General features: G+C 38.8%; 1 protein-coding gene across 7 annotated transcripts in view; it reads left to right on the top strand.

The window, feature by feature from the left end:
* Nucleotides 1-12,362, top strand: part of wt1a (WT1 transcription factor a) — a 39,660-nt gene extending 27,298 nt beyond the window's left edge. For 4 of the 7 annotated variants that reach the window (XM_037682636.1, XM_037682635.1, XM_037682634.1 and 1 more), the window contains 6 exons: nucleotides 225-308; nucleotides 8,174-8,273; nucleotides 10,185-10,329; nucleotides 11,474-11,563; nucleotides 11,904-11,996; nucleotides 12,177-12,362. In XM_037682636.1, the coding sequence (XP_037538564.1) occupies nucleotides 225-308; nucleotides 8,174-8,273; nucleotides 10,185-10,329; nucleotides 11,474-11,563; nucleotides 11,904-11,996; nucleotides 12,177-12,298 (634 nt within the window). In that variant the 3' untranslated portion in view covers nucleotides 12,299-12,362. The remainder of the gene's footprint in view (nucleotides 1-224; nucleotides 309-8,173; nucleotides 8,274-10,184; nucleotides 10,330-11,473; nucleotides 11,564-11,903; nucleotides 11,997-12,176) is intronic. The other 3 variants (XM_037682637.1, XM_037682633.1, XM_037682632.1) reach the window with 2 other exon arrangements.
* Nucleotides 12,363-14,991: the final 2,629 nt, after the last annotated feature.

Raw genomic sequence — 14,991 nt, 5'->3', positions numbered from 1 at the left:
CTTTTGTCCATGATTTAGCCTTTGTAAGAATTTAGCTACTGCTGTGCTGGCTTTAGCTTTTGGCTGCAGTTATGCAGCTTTTAGTTTAGTGTTTCAAGCAGTACGTTTGCTCATTTTAGCATTTATCGGAGATGAGTGGTTTTGCTCATGTTCACTTTAGGTTTTGAGTCTAAGGTGCTACAGATAGCGCAGCGAGCTAATCGTCCTCCGTGTTGTCTTCGCAGCGGGGACAACTTGTATCAGATGGCGTCTCAGCTGGAGTGCATGGCGTGGAATCCCGTCAATTCACTGGCCTCCACCATCAAGAGGTAGGAAATGATCGTCAGGCTCATCAAGCAGCAGCGTTCAGAGGAGAGCGTAGGTAAAGTCAGGCAACAGATTGTTTCAGATGAAAAACATTTAAGCTGCTGTTCAGGTGCTGGCTTGTTTCCATCAAAAATCACACTTTGCAGCTGTTTACTGACAAATTTGCTGCACAAAATGAGTCAAATATTTGCGACTTTGATACACCAAGAACTCGGATTACGCCTAACTTAAAGGGATAGTTCAGATCCTTTAAAGTGGAGTTCTGCAGAAAAGTTCAATCTTACCTGTTGGCTGTTTGAACGACCTCAGTTTGTAGAAATAATCTAATTATGACTGAACAGATGAGTTAACAGCTAGTACTTCTTTTTAAACAGCTCAAATCTAAAAAAAAAAAAAAAGTAATTTATGTGAATGTCACTATTTGTGCTTGTCAATAAAATGTAAAAATAGCCACCTCAAGCAAAACTGACATGCAAAAGTTAATTTAAATACAGTTCTGATTTTTTTAAAGTTTAAAGTTTTTCTCCAAACTGAGGCCTTTTGTAGGACTTGGCTGTAATTTTTCATGTTTTTGCAGAACGCCTTCTCAAAAGATCTGAAGTGTTGCTTTAAACCGTGACGGATGTAAACTCTACACCTCTCGACAAATCCCCTGCACGTTCCTCTCTCTGCTCCCTGATTTAATGGCGCCGGCGCTCCTGGCTCCAATCGAGGTCACAATGAAGCACAAATGATGTTCATCATTCAAATAAGGGCCGAAAGAAAAAAAAAATTAAACTACGATGAGTCGTGTTTGGAGGGAGTAACTCCAGGATACTCCGGGTGTTTGATCTTTAACGAGGTTCCTCCATTTCTTCTAGGAATAGTTCAGGAAACACGTCTGAAATCTCTCAGGATGTTCAGACAAACCTTAAAGCGTTCGGCGCGAACCGTAATGTCACCGTGACCCGCTGCTCGGCGTCTGTGCCGGCTCGACCCGTTCCTTTCTACTCCGAGCCAAAAGGCATCCATCATGGTTAACAGATGAATGCGTGTGTTTCTGAAGTTTGCAGCAAGAGGTTCCTGCTTTTTCAAGACATAGTAAAACGATGAAGACAAACAGTTTTTTTCATATTTTCTTGATAAAAGTTGCTCTCTCTGCTCTGGTGATGGGAGATGGGGAGGTGTGAGGGAGTATGGAGGATGAGGAGGAAGAGATGAGAGGAGGAGGCAGATAAGAAGGGACAGGCGGAGGAGAAAGAAAGGAGGAAGAGGAAATGAAGAGGAGTTGAACAGGAGGAGCGAACAGGTTTATTCCCAGGGTTGAATAGAAGCCACCCATGTCCTCGTGAAGCAGCGCCTCAAACAAGAATATTCGCTGAGTTTAACAAAAATTAAACGTTCACGTCGCTGTTGATCCAAAATAAAAGTCACATTTCTGTGGTCGTCGGAGACCAGAAGCTTTTATCAGTTCCCTTAAAGGTCAGCTCAGTGCGTGAACGCTTCCTCCATATGTTTTTCAGCTTCTTTCTCGTTCCACAAGTTTTGTGCTATTTCAACAAATCCTACATCAAAACGTTCAGCTCGTGTAGGAGAAGGGTGCTGTGATTTTTGGTATTGGTGCAACTTTAGCTTTTTGAAATATTTAGTCTTTTCTGCCATTTTCTTCTCGTAGAAAATTATTTGAGCTCATTTTACATCCTTCAAAACTTCAGATCTGTTTACAACCTTTTACTGCTCCTTTCACATTTTGTTCTGCTTCAGCTTCTTTCAGCTTCCTTCTGCAAATTAAACTTTTTTCAGCTACTTTCAGCTGGGGTTTTTTTTCCAGCTGTTTTGTGCTCCTTTCATATTCTTCCCACTAACTACAACATTTTTGTGCTTCTAAATTATTTCTGCTAATTTCAGCTTGTTATTCAGCTCTTGGCTTATTTCTGAATGCTTCAGCTTTTTCAGCTATTTCAGCTAGCTGTTTTAATGCTAATTTTAGCATTTTCAGCCAATTCCATATTTTTTGCACTCATTTCAATGTTTTTCATCTTAATTTAACAAAATTGTGCTCTCACCTCTTCCTTCTGCTAACAAGTTTTTTCTTCCTTTTTAGCTGTTTTTAATCCGTTTTTTTTTTTTTGCTTATTTCTGCTTTCTTCATATAATTTCCACTTTTTATTCTAATTTCTGCTTCAGCCTATTTGGGTAAACATGTTCTTTCTGCTTTCTTCTGCTAATTTAAGCTTGTTCTACATTTCCAGCTAGCTTTTTTTTTTTTTAGCATTCTTTAACAAATTTAAACTGTTTTCAGATAAATTCACATTTTTCCTGGTAATTTCTGCTACTTTCAGCCTAATTTACTTTTTTCTGCTAATTTCTGCTTATGCTTATGCTTTTTTTTTTTTTTTTTTTGCTATTTCAGCTGGTTTTATTCTAATTTTAGCTTCTTCAGCTAATTCCACTTTTTTTTAGCTCATTTGAGCTCTTTTTGCTTCCTTGTGGTAATTTTAATTTCTTTCTGCCTTTTTAAGCAACTTTTCAGCTATTTTCTCCCAATTTCAGCTTTTCTAGCCAATTTCCTAATTTTTGTGCTCATTTCTGTTTATTTAAAGCAAATTCAGCAAAAATGTGTTATTTCTGTTTTCTTCTACTAATTGTTTGTTCTTCCATTTCAGCTACATTTTAGCATGTTGTTTTTTAGCTAATTTTAGTTGTTTTTCAACAAGTTCTTGTGCAATAAGCATTCACGCTGCATGTTTGCAGGAAATGCAGTTTCTCTAGTTAGATTTAAAATAATTTGTGAAACTTCTAAGTATATGATGAAAGTAAAATGGAGATTTTTGCTGCTCCAACAAAAAGGACCGGCTTCTGCAACAAAAACAATTTATATCTCATGACTCCAGAAATACATATAAATGAGCCAGAAACTGGTTCTCTACAAATACATTCAAACTTGCAGAAAGTCTAAAAACTCACTGAAATTAGGTTAAATATCAGGGATGATGGAATTAGACTTTAACAGATAAATTATCCACCGTTTTCCTGCTTTATTAGCAGAAATATTATTATTAGAAAACATTTTATTATTTGTCAAACAGAGAATAGTGGTTTCCATGATCCGACTGCTTTACAGGTGAAACTTCCCGCCTTCCTAAAAAGCAAATTGTGCAGTTTTTTAATTATTATTTATTTATTTATTATTTTATCGTAAGTGACTAAGTTCAGCCAAAGAAGTGATGGCGTCTGTTTAATTAAAAATAAAAAGAGACGTTCTGGAATTTTCATCTGGATAGTTTATTTCCTGGAGTATCTTCACCCTCATATGAGTGTTCCTGATGATTTATTTTCCAAATTTGAGCTACAAATTGAGTGTACATTGAACGCAGCGTCACTGTGATGTGTTCAAGCGTGCAGATCGGCTAAGACTGTTGTTAAATGTTCCACTTTTTGTATCTGTTTTACCCTCATCCAGGTTCTGTAACGTGCTTTATGCTGCACTTTTTTATATTCTTATTTATAGACGTTTGGAGCATGCTGGGGAGGGGGAGGGGGGGGCACGTCAGCAAACTGCCTAAATCATTTGTCATTATCTGTCTCTGACTCCTGCATCAGGTTATCGATGATTTAACATTTTTGGGGCCAGTATTGGCCAGTATGCTTTAAGGGCCTCACCTGGTCCAGGAGCCACTAATTAATGTTCACTTGTCCGTGCACAAGTCATTTGTTTGAACAGCGGTGATAAGAACGGTTTGAATAAATAAAAATGATTAAATTGTTCAAGGTAAACATCGATAAAATGTGCTTAAAACCTGTCAGAGGTTCTGCACTTTCTACTGCTGAGACAAACTGCTGTCCACGATTGTCCACACGGGACACAAACAGAGCGCCTGCTCTTTGAGCTCCGGATGTGTAAAAATTACTTTTCTGCCTTTTTCTTTATTTTTCTGTCTTTATTTTTCGCACAGAACCACCGTCGTGCACCTTAACGGTTGGATAAAACGCTGAAACTGTAAACGAAAGTAACATGAAGTTAAAATGTGAACTCCTTTCTCTGGGAAAATGGAGGCAGACAAAGAGCACCTTATGATTCCCTCTGCAGCAGCACAGGATGCAAACTCCCATCCTCCTCTTTGACTCCGACACGCTGAAATATAACACACTGTGTGCACGTGTGTGTGTGTGTGTTTTATCAGAAGCAGATAGACAGCAGCTGCGTCAAACAGAGCAGGTTTTGTTTCTTCATTTTGACTCTACGAGTTGCTAAGTGTTCAAAACAACGGTACAAATTTGTTATCGCGCTTCAATTTGAGGTTATTTTATGCTTTAGTATATTGGATTATCTTTTATTTTTGGTTATAAGTATTGTTTTTTTTATTTAAGGGAATTTATTTGTTGATTTGACAGTTTAAAAAATATATAAAAGCTAACTTTATGGCATAATTTAAGACACATTACAATCAGGACGTTGTTTAGCAGATAAATAAATAGTAAATTAGCAAAATGTGAATTAAAATCAAAATGTTGAAGTTGACTTAATAATAATAATTAACATTTTTGTGCTGATTTTAAAAGTAATGTCTCCATTTTTTTACTTAAATCATCTCAGATATTTTTAATTTTGGTCAAATCCATTAAAAAAAATCACCACCAGTCAGTAAGAAAATAACACATTAAATGTATTTTTAGACATAGAAAATTCAGCTAAAAGTAGCTTCAGCTTTTTATTAAAACCACAGAAATTACACTTTATGTGAAAAACCAGTGTGACCAGGAGATTTAGATGACTTTGCCGTAAAGTTGAAATTGACTGAAAGCTAAAAGCAGCAAAACACAAGCTAAAAATCATTATTATTTTATTACAATGCTAGCTAAATGGAGCAAATCTCTTAAAAGCTACATAAAGCAAGAACATTGCTAAAAGGTAAAAAAAATAGCTAATTAGCTAAAGATAAAAGTAGCAAAAATTTGATTAAAAAAATAAATAAAAAGAGCAAAAGCATTGCTAAAAGCTAAAGTAACAAAGGGGTAGCTAAAAGCATAGCTAAAAGCTAAAGTAACAAAGGGGTAGCTAAAAGTTAAAGCCAGCAGAAAAGACTAAATCAGAGCCAGTTACTGAAGAAAGAACAGTGTTTGTGAAGGAACTGAAAAGATCTCAGTGCATTTCATTAGTAAAAATGTAGATAAATACTGTGAAAAATATTAAAGTGATAAAAACAAAAGTCAGAGCAGCCACCTGGATGAGCTGAAGGTTTTGATAAATGAAAGTGTGCAGAAGTGAACAGAAGACACAAAACAATAACAATCACACTATTAACGATGTATTTTATGATCTCAAACTCTTAATATTATCTTGGGAATTTTGTTTTTGTTTCAACAAAAGTCTGCAGAGTTTATATATATATATATATATTAACAATAACAGCCTCTCCGGCTTCTGTTGCAAACAAAATGAAACAAAATGTCTGAACCAGACCGACCGTTTCATGGGAACTTTAACAAATCCACCTTCCCGTCTCTGCACAGTTTGTGTGTTTCCTTGATCTTTGGTGCGTTTCTGTTTTTAAAAAGAACTAAAGTCCTTGAAGACGTTGATAATCTGTAGCTTATTTAGCCGTTTCTGTAGCGCCTGAACCGTCGGCTGAAACTTGAAAACCAGCGTCTTTGTGAAAAACAGTTTCTTACAAACGATGGCAACTTTGGAGGAAGAGGGAAGTGTAATTTAAAAAAACAAAGAAGGTAAAGATTTTAGACATTTTCCACGTTTGGAGGAATGCATATCGCCCGCTGCCTTTCATGTCAGATCTTTAAACAAAGCTCAGAAAATGACGGAGTTGGAGTCGTTTTGGTCAAACCTCTAAAATAACATTACATGTGAACTTTTGCCACAGAGTACGAGTTGGGGATGACTCTCAGCTACTACCATGCCGAACTGTGACCCATGCTGGCCAGTTGAGCCGTAATGAGCACAAGTGAAAGTACTAACGTTTCCGTCAAAGAGATTTAAGTAAATATAAGTCCATAAAGTCACCATCTAGTAACTAAAACATTTTATTTGTCTAATCCACCTTCAAATTCTAGTTTTTCAACGGGAATAATTATTTGTCTTTATAATATTATAACTTCCTTTGAAACCTTTTTTTTCCTGCTTTTGCCATAGCACCAGGAAATCCCTTCATATAATATTTGGTGTCATTGTCAAGCTTGGGCGTTTTTTTAAACATAGGGCTGGAATTCCTGAGTACATCAATCCGGACCAATAAAAATGAAGTTTTTAAACCGGCACTGAACAAAACTAGCTTGTTGCCAGGTGATAAAACACCAAATTTTAATCATTTTTGACTTTTGAGAAGGATAATTTAAAAGTACTAATAACGTGACATTTAACACGTCCTCATTGTGACTCATTTACCAGACCAGATGTCGTCATTACCAAACGTTACTGAGCCGCCACATCGGCTGGTAGTTTCATGTGTCAACTGTTTCGGCTCTGTTACTACTTGGCTTCGGGGCACAAAGGCGCATCAGGGGTGGGTTGGTTTCGACCCCCGCTTGCCACATCGGTCCGAGGCAGACGGAAGGCATCTCAGTCCCGGCTTAAGTTTTTTACTAACCCTAAAACTCCACAAGGACGAAATAAAAACCAAATATATTGTCTAGCTCTAAACTTTTTTAAAAAACCTCCAAGAAAATGTCAAAGATGGCTTTTTGGAGCGCTGTCGTAAGATAGTGGTCCTAAGTGGGATTTCTTTTTTTTTTTTTTTAAGTTTTTGGGAGGGTGTCTGATTTCTGCAGCTGTAGAGGCGCTGATGAGCTGAAATATTTATCCCAAACATCGCCATAAATTAAAAAAAAGAAACCCTCTGAAAGTACGGCTTCTATCCATGAACTCTGTCCTGCTATTTGCATTAAAGGCCGGCTGTGACAAGAGGAACGTCTGTAAATAATGTTTCCTCCCCGACCTTATCGGACCTGCACACAAAGAGCTTAGTGAAGCAGAACTTCAGGCTCTACCTGACGGGAATTAAGGATTTATGGCTCTGAATTATATTCTTTGTGTTGCTGTCTGCTTTGCATTTGTTTGAAATAATGTCTTTATAAGGATTTTTTTTTTTTTATGAACTGCTTGTTCGTCTATTTATTACTGCCTGCTGCTGAAAGGCAAACATGTTTTGTCTGTTAGCAAAATATCTCATGACCTGCTGGACTGATTTGAATAAAACTTGCAGGAAGCAATCATCGGATGTACGTCTACAAGTGGTTAACGTTTGATGTTGACTAGATTAAAGATGGCAGCCACAGACAGTTGATGTTAAAAAACACACAAATGGCTGGGATTCAGTCAGTCCTACAGATATTGAGCTAAACTTTGACGTGGCAGTAGCTGAGAGTCAAATCACAACACAAACTTCAAGTGCTACTCGTTGCACAACATATTTGCTTAAAACGTCCGCTTTAACTGCTAACGTCAACTTAGTTTGTCTGTTAGCAAAATATCTCACAAACCACTGGACAGATTTTAATGAAACTTTTCGAAATGAATCGTTGGATGAACAGCTACAACTGTTATACTTTTGGAGGCAGTTCAGCTCAAGATGGCTGTTAGAGCTAATTGAAATTAGCCAACACAAGAATGGTTACGACTCAGTGAAAATGACAAATATTGAACTATAATTTTGCGTGGTGGTAGCTGAGAGTCACTTGCAATAGAAGATTACTAAAGCGCAGTCAATTCTAAACATAAAATGTATAAAATGTTTGTGTGAAGAGCGGTAGGTGAAGTGAATTGTGTCGAGGAATCATTTTTGACTTCTGACGCCCAGCAAAGTTGCAGGAAGCAGATTTCCTCTGATCATTTTGACCGGTTTTTGTTGAACTCTGTGTCTTTTTGTGTCCGCAGCCACGCGGCGGGCTACGACAGCGACCCCAGCACCCCGATGGTGTACAGCTGCAGCACACAGTACCGCATTCACACGCACGGAGTCTTCAGGGGCATCCAGGTGGGCCCGCAGCTGCTGCAGCTTTCCTCTTGATCGTGGGCAGGTCATCTGGTCACGTCGCTCTGCCTTGTTTTCTGCTCGTGACACGCATGAGATTACGCCGACAACGAACAACAAAAAGAACGCTCTCTTAAAGAGACGTGACGCAACAAACTGATACGGCTGATACGTACCAGAACATACAACGACACTCGCACTGCGTAACGATGCAGTTTCCATACAAGTTAATAAATCATTACGTTTTAATTATTGTCTGTCAGCGGCTCTAAAAGACACGGAGCAGGAGACTCTCCAGACCTGATTTTAGTCCAGTTCTTTCTTCCCAAGGCTCGTTTCATTTTTCATCCTGCTCCTTTTTTTTTTTTTTTTTTTGTTCTTTAAAGCCCCAGGACAAAAAGAATAAACAATAGCTCCCTCATACGCCTCCTTAACGGTGTAATTTAAGAGCCGCAGATCGAGTTAATAAACGTGATGTTTGGCTCCGTGTTTACTGAACACTTTACGTCATCGATGACGCAGCTGTAAGAGTTCTTTTTTCTTTTAAAGTTCTCGTCTCCTGATTAAAATGTGTCGAAACGGAAACGCGTCAATGGTTCCCGCTTCATAAACTCACACAGTTTTAGTTGTGTTTGTAAAAACCGTCTACGGACATGGAGAGAATGAAAACGCTTAGAGCAAGCCTTAACGGGGTAAAGTTTCCAACTTGTTTATTTATTTGGAGGTTTAAATCACAAGTCAAAGTTTTCTGAAAGGCCGTAGCTTTTTTAGCAGATAGAGCGAAGGCCAACCTTTAATTGTGTGAACGCTGATTCAGCGTTCTGCTTCTTTTTAGCCGGTCAAAACGTTCGGCTTGTTCAGGAGATGCGCGCGGTAACTTTTGTTTTTTGTTGCTTGTGAATTTTTCAAAATATTTAGCTTTATTATTTTATGTTTTTCTATTGAAATGCATTGAGATCTCTTAATTTCTTTAACAAAATGTTGTTGTTTTTTGGGGTAAAACCTGCTTTAGCATTGTTGCTCTATTTTTCTTTTTTAAATTCTACGTTCAGCTTTTAGCTACTGTTCTACTACATTTAGCTTTTAGCTAGCCTTGTGCTACTTTTTTGTAAAAAAAAAAAAAAAAAACCTGTCAGTTTTCTCTGTCTGTGTTTGAATGGGAGGAGCTAACGCAGCAGAAAATCTGTTTTCAGAAAGAAAACGGTGCAATGTGGGCGGGGCCTATGTTCAGTAAATCCTTACAGTTTTAGAGGCAGATTGTAGTGTTGCAACACTAGAACAAAACAAAAAAAAACAATCAGTGCAAAGAAACACAATATAAAAGTTGCTAAATTATTTAACCCTCCTGCTGCCTTGGTGTCAGTAATGGGTCATTTTAACCCAAGGGCAGCAGGAGCTACGGTGCTAACTGCAGCAGGCCGTCCGTCTGCTTGGCCGTTACGTTAAACTCTGAGGAAATGAGGAGCAGATGGCTTTGAGCAGGAGATGGCGGAGAAGGTGCCGAGGGACTGAAGTGAAGACGTCTGAGGACAGAGAGATAAAGGAGGGTCATGCTGCGTGCGTTTGAGTCAGAACAGAGGATGTTAAACTTTGTTATTCTCCTGAAATGAGCAACGAGGAGAGGAGGGGAGGGCGTCTGCCTAAAAGGCGTGACTAACAGCTCCCCGTGGGACGCAGTCAGTCCGGGGTCATTTTACCGCTAATTCCCATCTCATGAATATATGAAGGTTTTATCATAATGATCCCCACAAGTCTAACGGATCACATGCTCCTAATTTACACACACAGGTTTAATTGTCTGTTTAAATTAACGTTTAGCTGCTTTGGTCGTCGATGCTTTTTTTTTTTCTTGTTGATTTTATCCTGAGTGGTTTTAGTTGTAAATAAAAACTGTTGTTTTTTTTTTTTTGTCAGGATGTGCGGCGGGTTCCCAGCATCACTCCAGCCATCGTGCGGTCAGAGGGCAGCGAAAAGCGTCCGTTCATGTGCGCCTACCCAGGATGCAACAAGCGCTACTTCAAACTGTCTCACCTGCAGATGCATGGCCGCAAACACACAGGTGAGAGCAGCCGAGGTGGAGAAATGTCCTTTGTGAGCCACTGTCAGGCTCCTCGGGGTGTTCAGGTAAGGCCTTGATGGAGCCGTAAAATAAATAAATAAATAAAATTTAATTCTTTTTACAAAATAAAATAAGTTTAACCAAGTAAAACCTGCTTAAATCTGTGTTCTATAACCGGACACTGCGCGTTAGAGAAACAGTTGACCGTTAAATTAGTAAAGCAAAGGGAGATGTGTGCCTCAAACTGCGCTGCCAACCAAACGGCGCCTTAAATCAGGTTTTGTGCATTTAACCTTTTAATTCTTAAAACAAATGGAGATGTGCACCACAAACTGTGTTGCCAACCAAACAGTATCTCTCTGCGCATTTTGTCCACATTTAAATGAGGTTTGTGCATTTAACCATTTAATTCTTAAAACAAAGGGAGCTGTGTGCCACAAACTGTGCTGCCAACCAAACAGCATCCTTCTACACAGGTTTTCCATATTTAAATCAGGTGTTGTGCAGCTTTTACAGGAAAAAAAATGACCACTTTTATGTAAATATCTGCTGTACATGATTCTCCAGCCTTAGCCCAGTAGTGTTTGACAGCTAGCATGAAGTATTCATGAGCTGCTGGTAATTGCATTCTGAGTGAAAAACCTAAGGAATAGGAGCAACCTGCTGCTCTGTGGCCTCACAAAGAGGGCAGGTGTGTTGGGGAAAGGTATACATTTAAAACCAACTTACAAGTGGTTGACAAAAACACAAAAATGGCTATAACTCACTACATCGCATAGATGTTGACCTAAATTTGGTGTGGTAGTAGCTGAGAGTGATTCCTATTACATACTATATTCAAACTGACTGTGGGAGATCTTTTTTGAAAATTTTACCAATAACTATTTGGAGTCAACTGTGTCGGTCTGTTAGCAAAATATCAGCTGCTCAGACCACCGTTGAAGGTAAACTGATGCCCAGCTTTTTCACCGTCCCATCAAAGGGAACCGTTTTTACCGACTGATCCGAACAACCGTTTCGATCCATATACGTCTGTCAGGAATCGGTGAACAAACTGAAACAATTTAAAAAACGAGATAAGCAGCATGTGCGTTCTTTAAAGCAAAATATTTGTCACAAATGAGCTGTTTTTGTGTTTTCCCAGGGGAAAAACCCTACCAGTGTGAGTTCACGGACTGCGGCCGCAGATTTTCCCGCTCCGATCAACTAAAACGACACCAGAGGAGGCACACAGGTTTGAAACACTTCACTACATCAGCTTCTCTCCTTATTTTACTTTTATTATTCTATGCCGTTTGTCTCTTTATTCTCCTGTCGCTCTCTGCTGTTTGCATCTATTTTTATGATTTTTTAAAAATATTTCAGTTTTTTGTAGTTTTTGCTCTGAACTGTGAGCCAATCGCCGGCCAATCTTTGCCTGGCTTCCCTGCGAGCCTCTGCTCTCCTGTATTTTATTTTGTGTTTCTATCTCCCTCTGTGTGTGTGCGTGTGTGTGTGTGCGCGTGGTGTTCTGGTGTGTTCCTGAACCTGACCCGTGTGAATGCGTGTGCATGTTTTACTCCACGTGTGTTTAGGAGTTAGACCGTTCGAATGCGAGACGTGTCAGAGAAAGTTCTCTCGGTCTGACCACCTTAAGACACACACACGGACTCATACAGGTAAAACAAGTGCGTAAACTTTTATTTTTCCATTCCTTCTTCATCCATTTGATGTTTGCATAGCAGCTAAATGCACGTTTCGTCGCAGTAGACAGTAAAATGTCCAAATATTCATTTTATTTGAACTTTTGCGACTCCCTTGTAACATCCGTCCTTCCTTTTCGGGACTCCGTCGTCCTCCTCTCTCAGGTGAGAAGCCGTTTAACTGCCGGTGGCCCAACTGCCAGAAGAAGTTTGCCCGGAGCGACGAGTTGGTGCGACACCACAACATGCACCAGAGGAACCTCACCAAGCTCCAGCTTTCCATCTGAGTGCACGAGGGGCTCGTCCGTGAGAACGTCATGAATCCTGGTGTCTGACCTCAGAAGTCACAAACTCACATCTCTGCAAACCGTAGATAGAATTTATTGTCGCCTTACGCTGAAAGGAGAAGGCAAAATGTAACGCTTTGCCCTTGACTGTGTTAGCAAAATATCTCATGAACCATGGGATGGATTTTAATTAAACTTGATGGAAGTAATCACTGGATGTGCATCAAACCCATTCAAGATGGCTGCCACCGCTAATTGACCTTCAAATCTGCCCCAAAATACCATAAATCGGTCGGTTTTACAGATATTAAGCAAAGATTTGGGGTGGTAGTAGCTGAGAGTCATCCTCAACACATAGTCTGAGCGTGACTTGGTGCATAATGTTATTTTCAAGTTTTCATTCAAAACAGCAGCAGCTCTATCAGTTCTTAATATATTAAAAAAAACGTACATTTCTTACAGAAAATCTGGGCTTTTTATTCAGATTTGTTCTTAATTTCAGTTTGAGGAAAGTGTAGAAAAGTTCAATCGACTCTTTTCCGTTGTGTTTTAACACTTAAAGGCATCTTCGGTTTGCAGAAACGTTAAATATGACTTTTTGTTTCTCCATTTGTTGGGTTTGCGTGCAAAAAAAATGTAATGCACCTGATTTAAATGTAATAAATGTGTGATTTCTGTGAAACAGAAACTATTTTATTAATCATCAATCAGATTATTCAGATTATCTCCACCTAAACTGAATCCGTCTTGTTTTTGTCAGTTTAGCATCTGCTGCGCTGTAAATATTTCTTATGTGCAACTACTTTGGGAAAGCTTATTTATTCTCTCTCTACGCTTTCACTGGAATTATCTAAAGGACAAAGAGGTGTTGAGTTTCTGAGTCCTCTCCAGCAGAATGCCACAAATCTTTCCTTTGTCACTATGTTGGAGCTTTTATTTTGAAAAGATACAAACTAGTTTGTGTTTGTTGTTTGCACACAAAGCAAACGTTTGCCTTTAAGGCCTTTAAAAAGCTGAGGATTTTTTTTTTCTTTTAAGTTGTAATTGTGGTGTGTAAATATTTTTAAGCTTTAAAATATGTCTGCTGGGTCACTCTGGCTCTGTGGCCAAGTCTTTAGGGTTGAGATGTAAATACTTCTTCACTGTGGGGAAAATACTTGTTTTTTTTTCCATGAGGTAAGACATGTAAATTAACTGATATATTGTTCTTTATTTGCATCCAGAAACTGTTTAAATCTGTTGTTTTTTGTTTTTTCTCTGAGGTGTGTTAATATCCGAGTTACGAAAAAAAAAGGCAAACGTCAGTGAAACATTTTGTACTCAAAAGGTGGAAAATGGTGGCGTTGTTCTGTTTTCTTACAGTAAAATTTCATCCCTGCAGTCTTGAACGATCCGTGTCCGTTGTTTTTATTTTTTATAGATTTAACCTGTCTTTAAGTCTTTAGATTATTTGAGCAAACTGCACAGAGGGAAGCTGTTTGGTCGGCAGCACAGTTTGAGGCGCACATCGCCCATTGAAAAATGCGCTAAATTAATTTTGTTCTCGATTACCGCCCACAAAAGTTACTCTTTCTTTTAAGAATACTTATTTTGCATGATTCTTCTCATTCTCTGCCCTGAATGTAAAAATCTTTTAAAAAGTTTTAGGCAATAATCGTCTTACGCAGCCCAGAGAGAGGTTTTCGGTTCCACAGCATACTGTCCTTCCCTGTTAGTGTCTGAAACTGAATGTTTAAATTAAAGAATAAATAAGCTCAGTCTGAGGTTTGAATTTGAACACAATTTTCTCAAACACAAACAGTACGGTACAGTACCGTCCACTTCCCTCTCGTTATCTCTCCAGATTCCTCGTTGCATTCCTTGGCTCGCCTCTCTGTAAAAAAAAGATAAAAATTAATGTGTTTTTTCTCAGCTGCTCCTTTTTTTCCTCTAAAAGTTCAGTTATTTAGGTCAAAAATCAACGCTTCTCCAAAGTTTTCTTCCTGTTTAAACAAAAGTTTATTAAAAATCTGTCCAACAGAAGAATATGCTTTTTCCAAAATTGTATTTATTTGAGTGAACTTTTATCTGAAGTTTAGTGTAAATCAGACAATGTGTCCAATTCCCTCTGTGGAAATCCCCCGAAGCTCCCCGGGCTGCAGTGCTAAGTCTCAGCTGTCGGACAGAACCCCCATCCTTCTTGTTCTCTGCTCTCTGTTTGTGCGTTTCGTTGTTTAATCTCAGCTCCGACGAGGCCCTTTGAAGGCCGATATCTGCTCAGTGTAACTTCACTTTCAGTAGTTACGCTGGGAGTTCAGCGTTTCTGCACTGACCGTGGCCCTTAAATGTGACTTAAACACAGCAAAAAGCTTCATCACCTGCTACCTCAACAGGTGGGAGCACATGGAACTTCCTGTGTCTGCATCTGTGTTTGTTAGCAAAATATGTCATGAAACACGAAGATATCAATGAAACTGTCCTACTGTAATAACCTAATGAACCTCTACAACTGATGTACTTTTGGAGTCAATTCGAGATGGTTGCCACAGCCAACTGAACTTGAAAACACAAAAAATGTCTGTAAACCAATTAAAACTGTCAATTTATAGTCGAGCCCATTTGACCGTTAGCAAAATATCTCATGAGCTGCTGGATGGATTTTAATGATACTCTCAGGAAATGTTCATTGGAGTCTGATCTGAAGAGCTGTAATC

This window comes from Nematolebias whitei, chromosome 10 (genome assembly GCF_014905685.2).
Source record: "Nematolebias whitei isolate Nwh7 chromosome 10, NemWhi1, whole genome shotgun sequence".
NCBI classification, from domain to species: domain Eukaryota; kingdom Metazoa; phylum Chordata; class Actinopteri; order Cyprinodontiformes; family Rivulidae; genus Nematolebias; species Nematolebias whitei.
The sequence above is the reverse complement of the archived record's forward strand: the minus strand, read 5'-3'. Positions and strand labels throughout refer to the sequence as shown.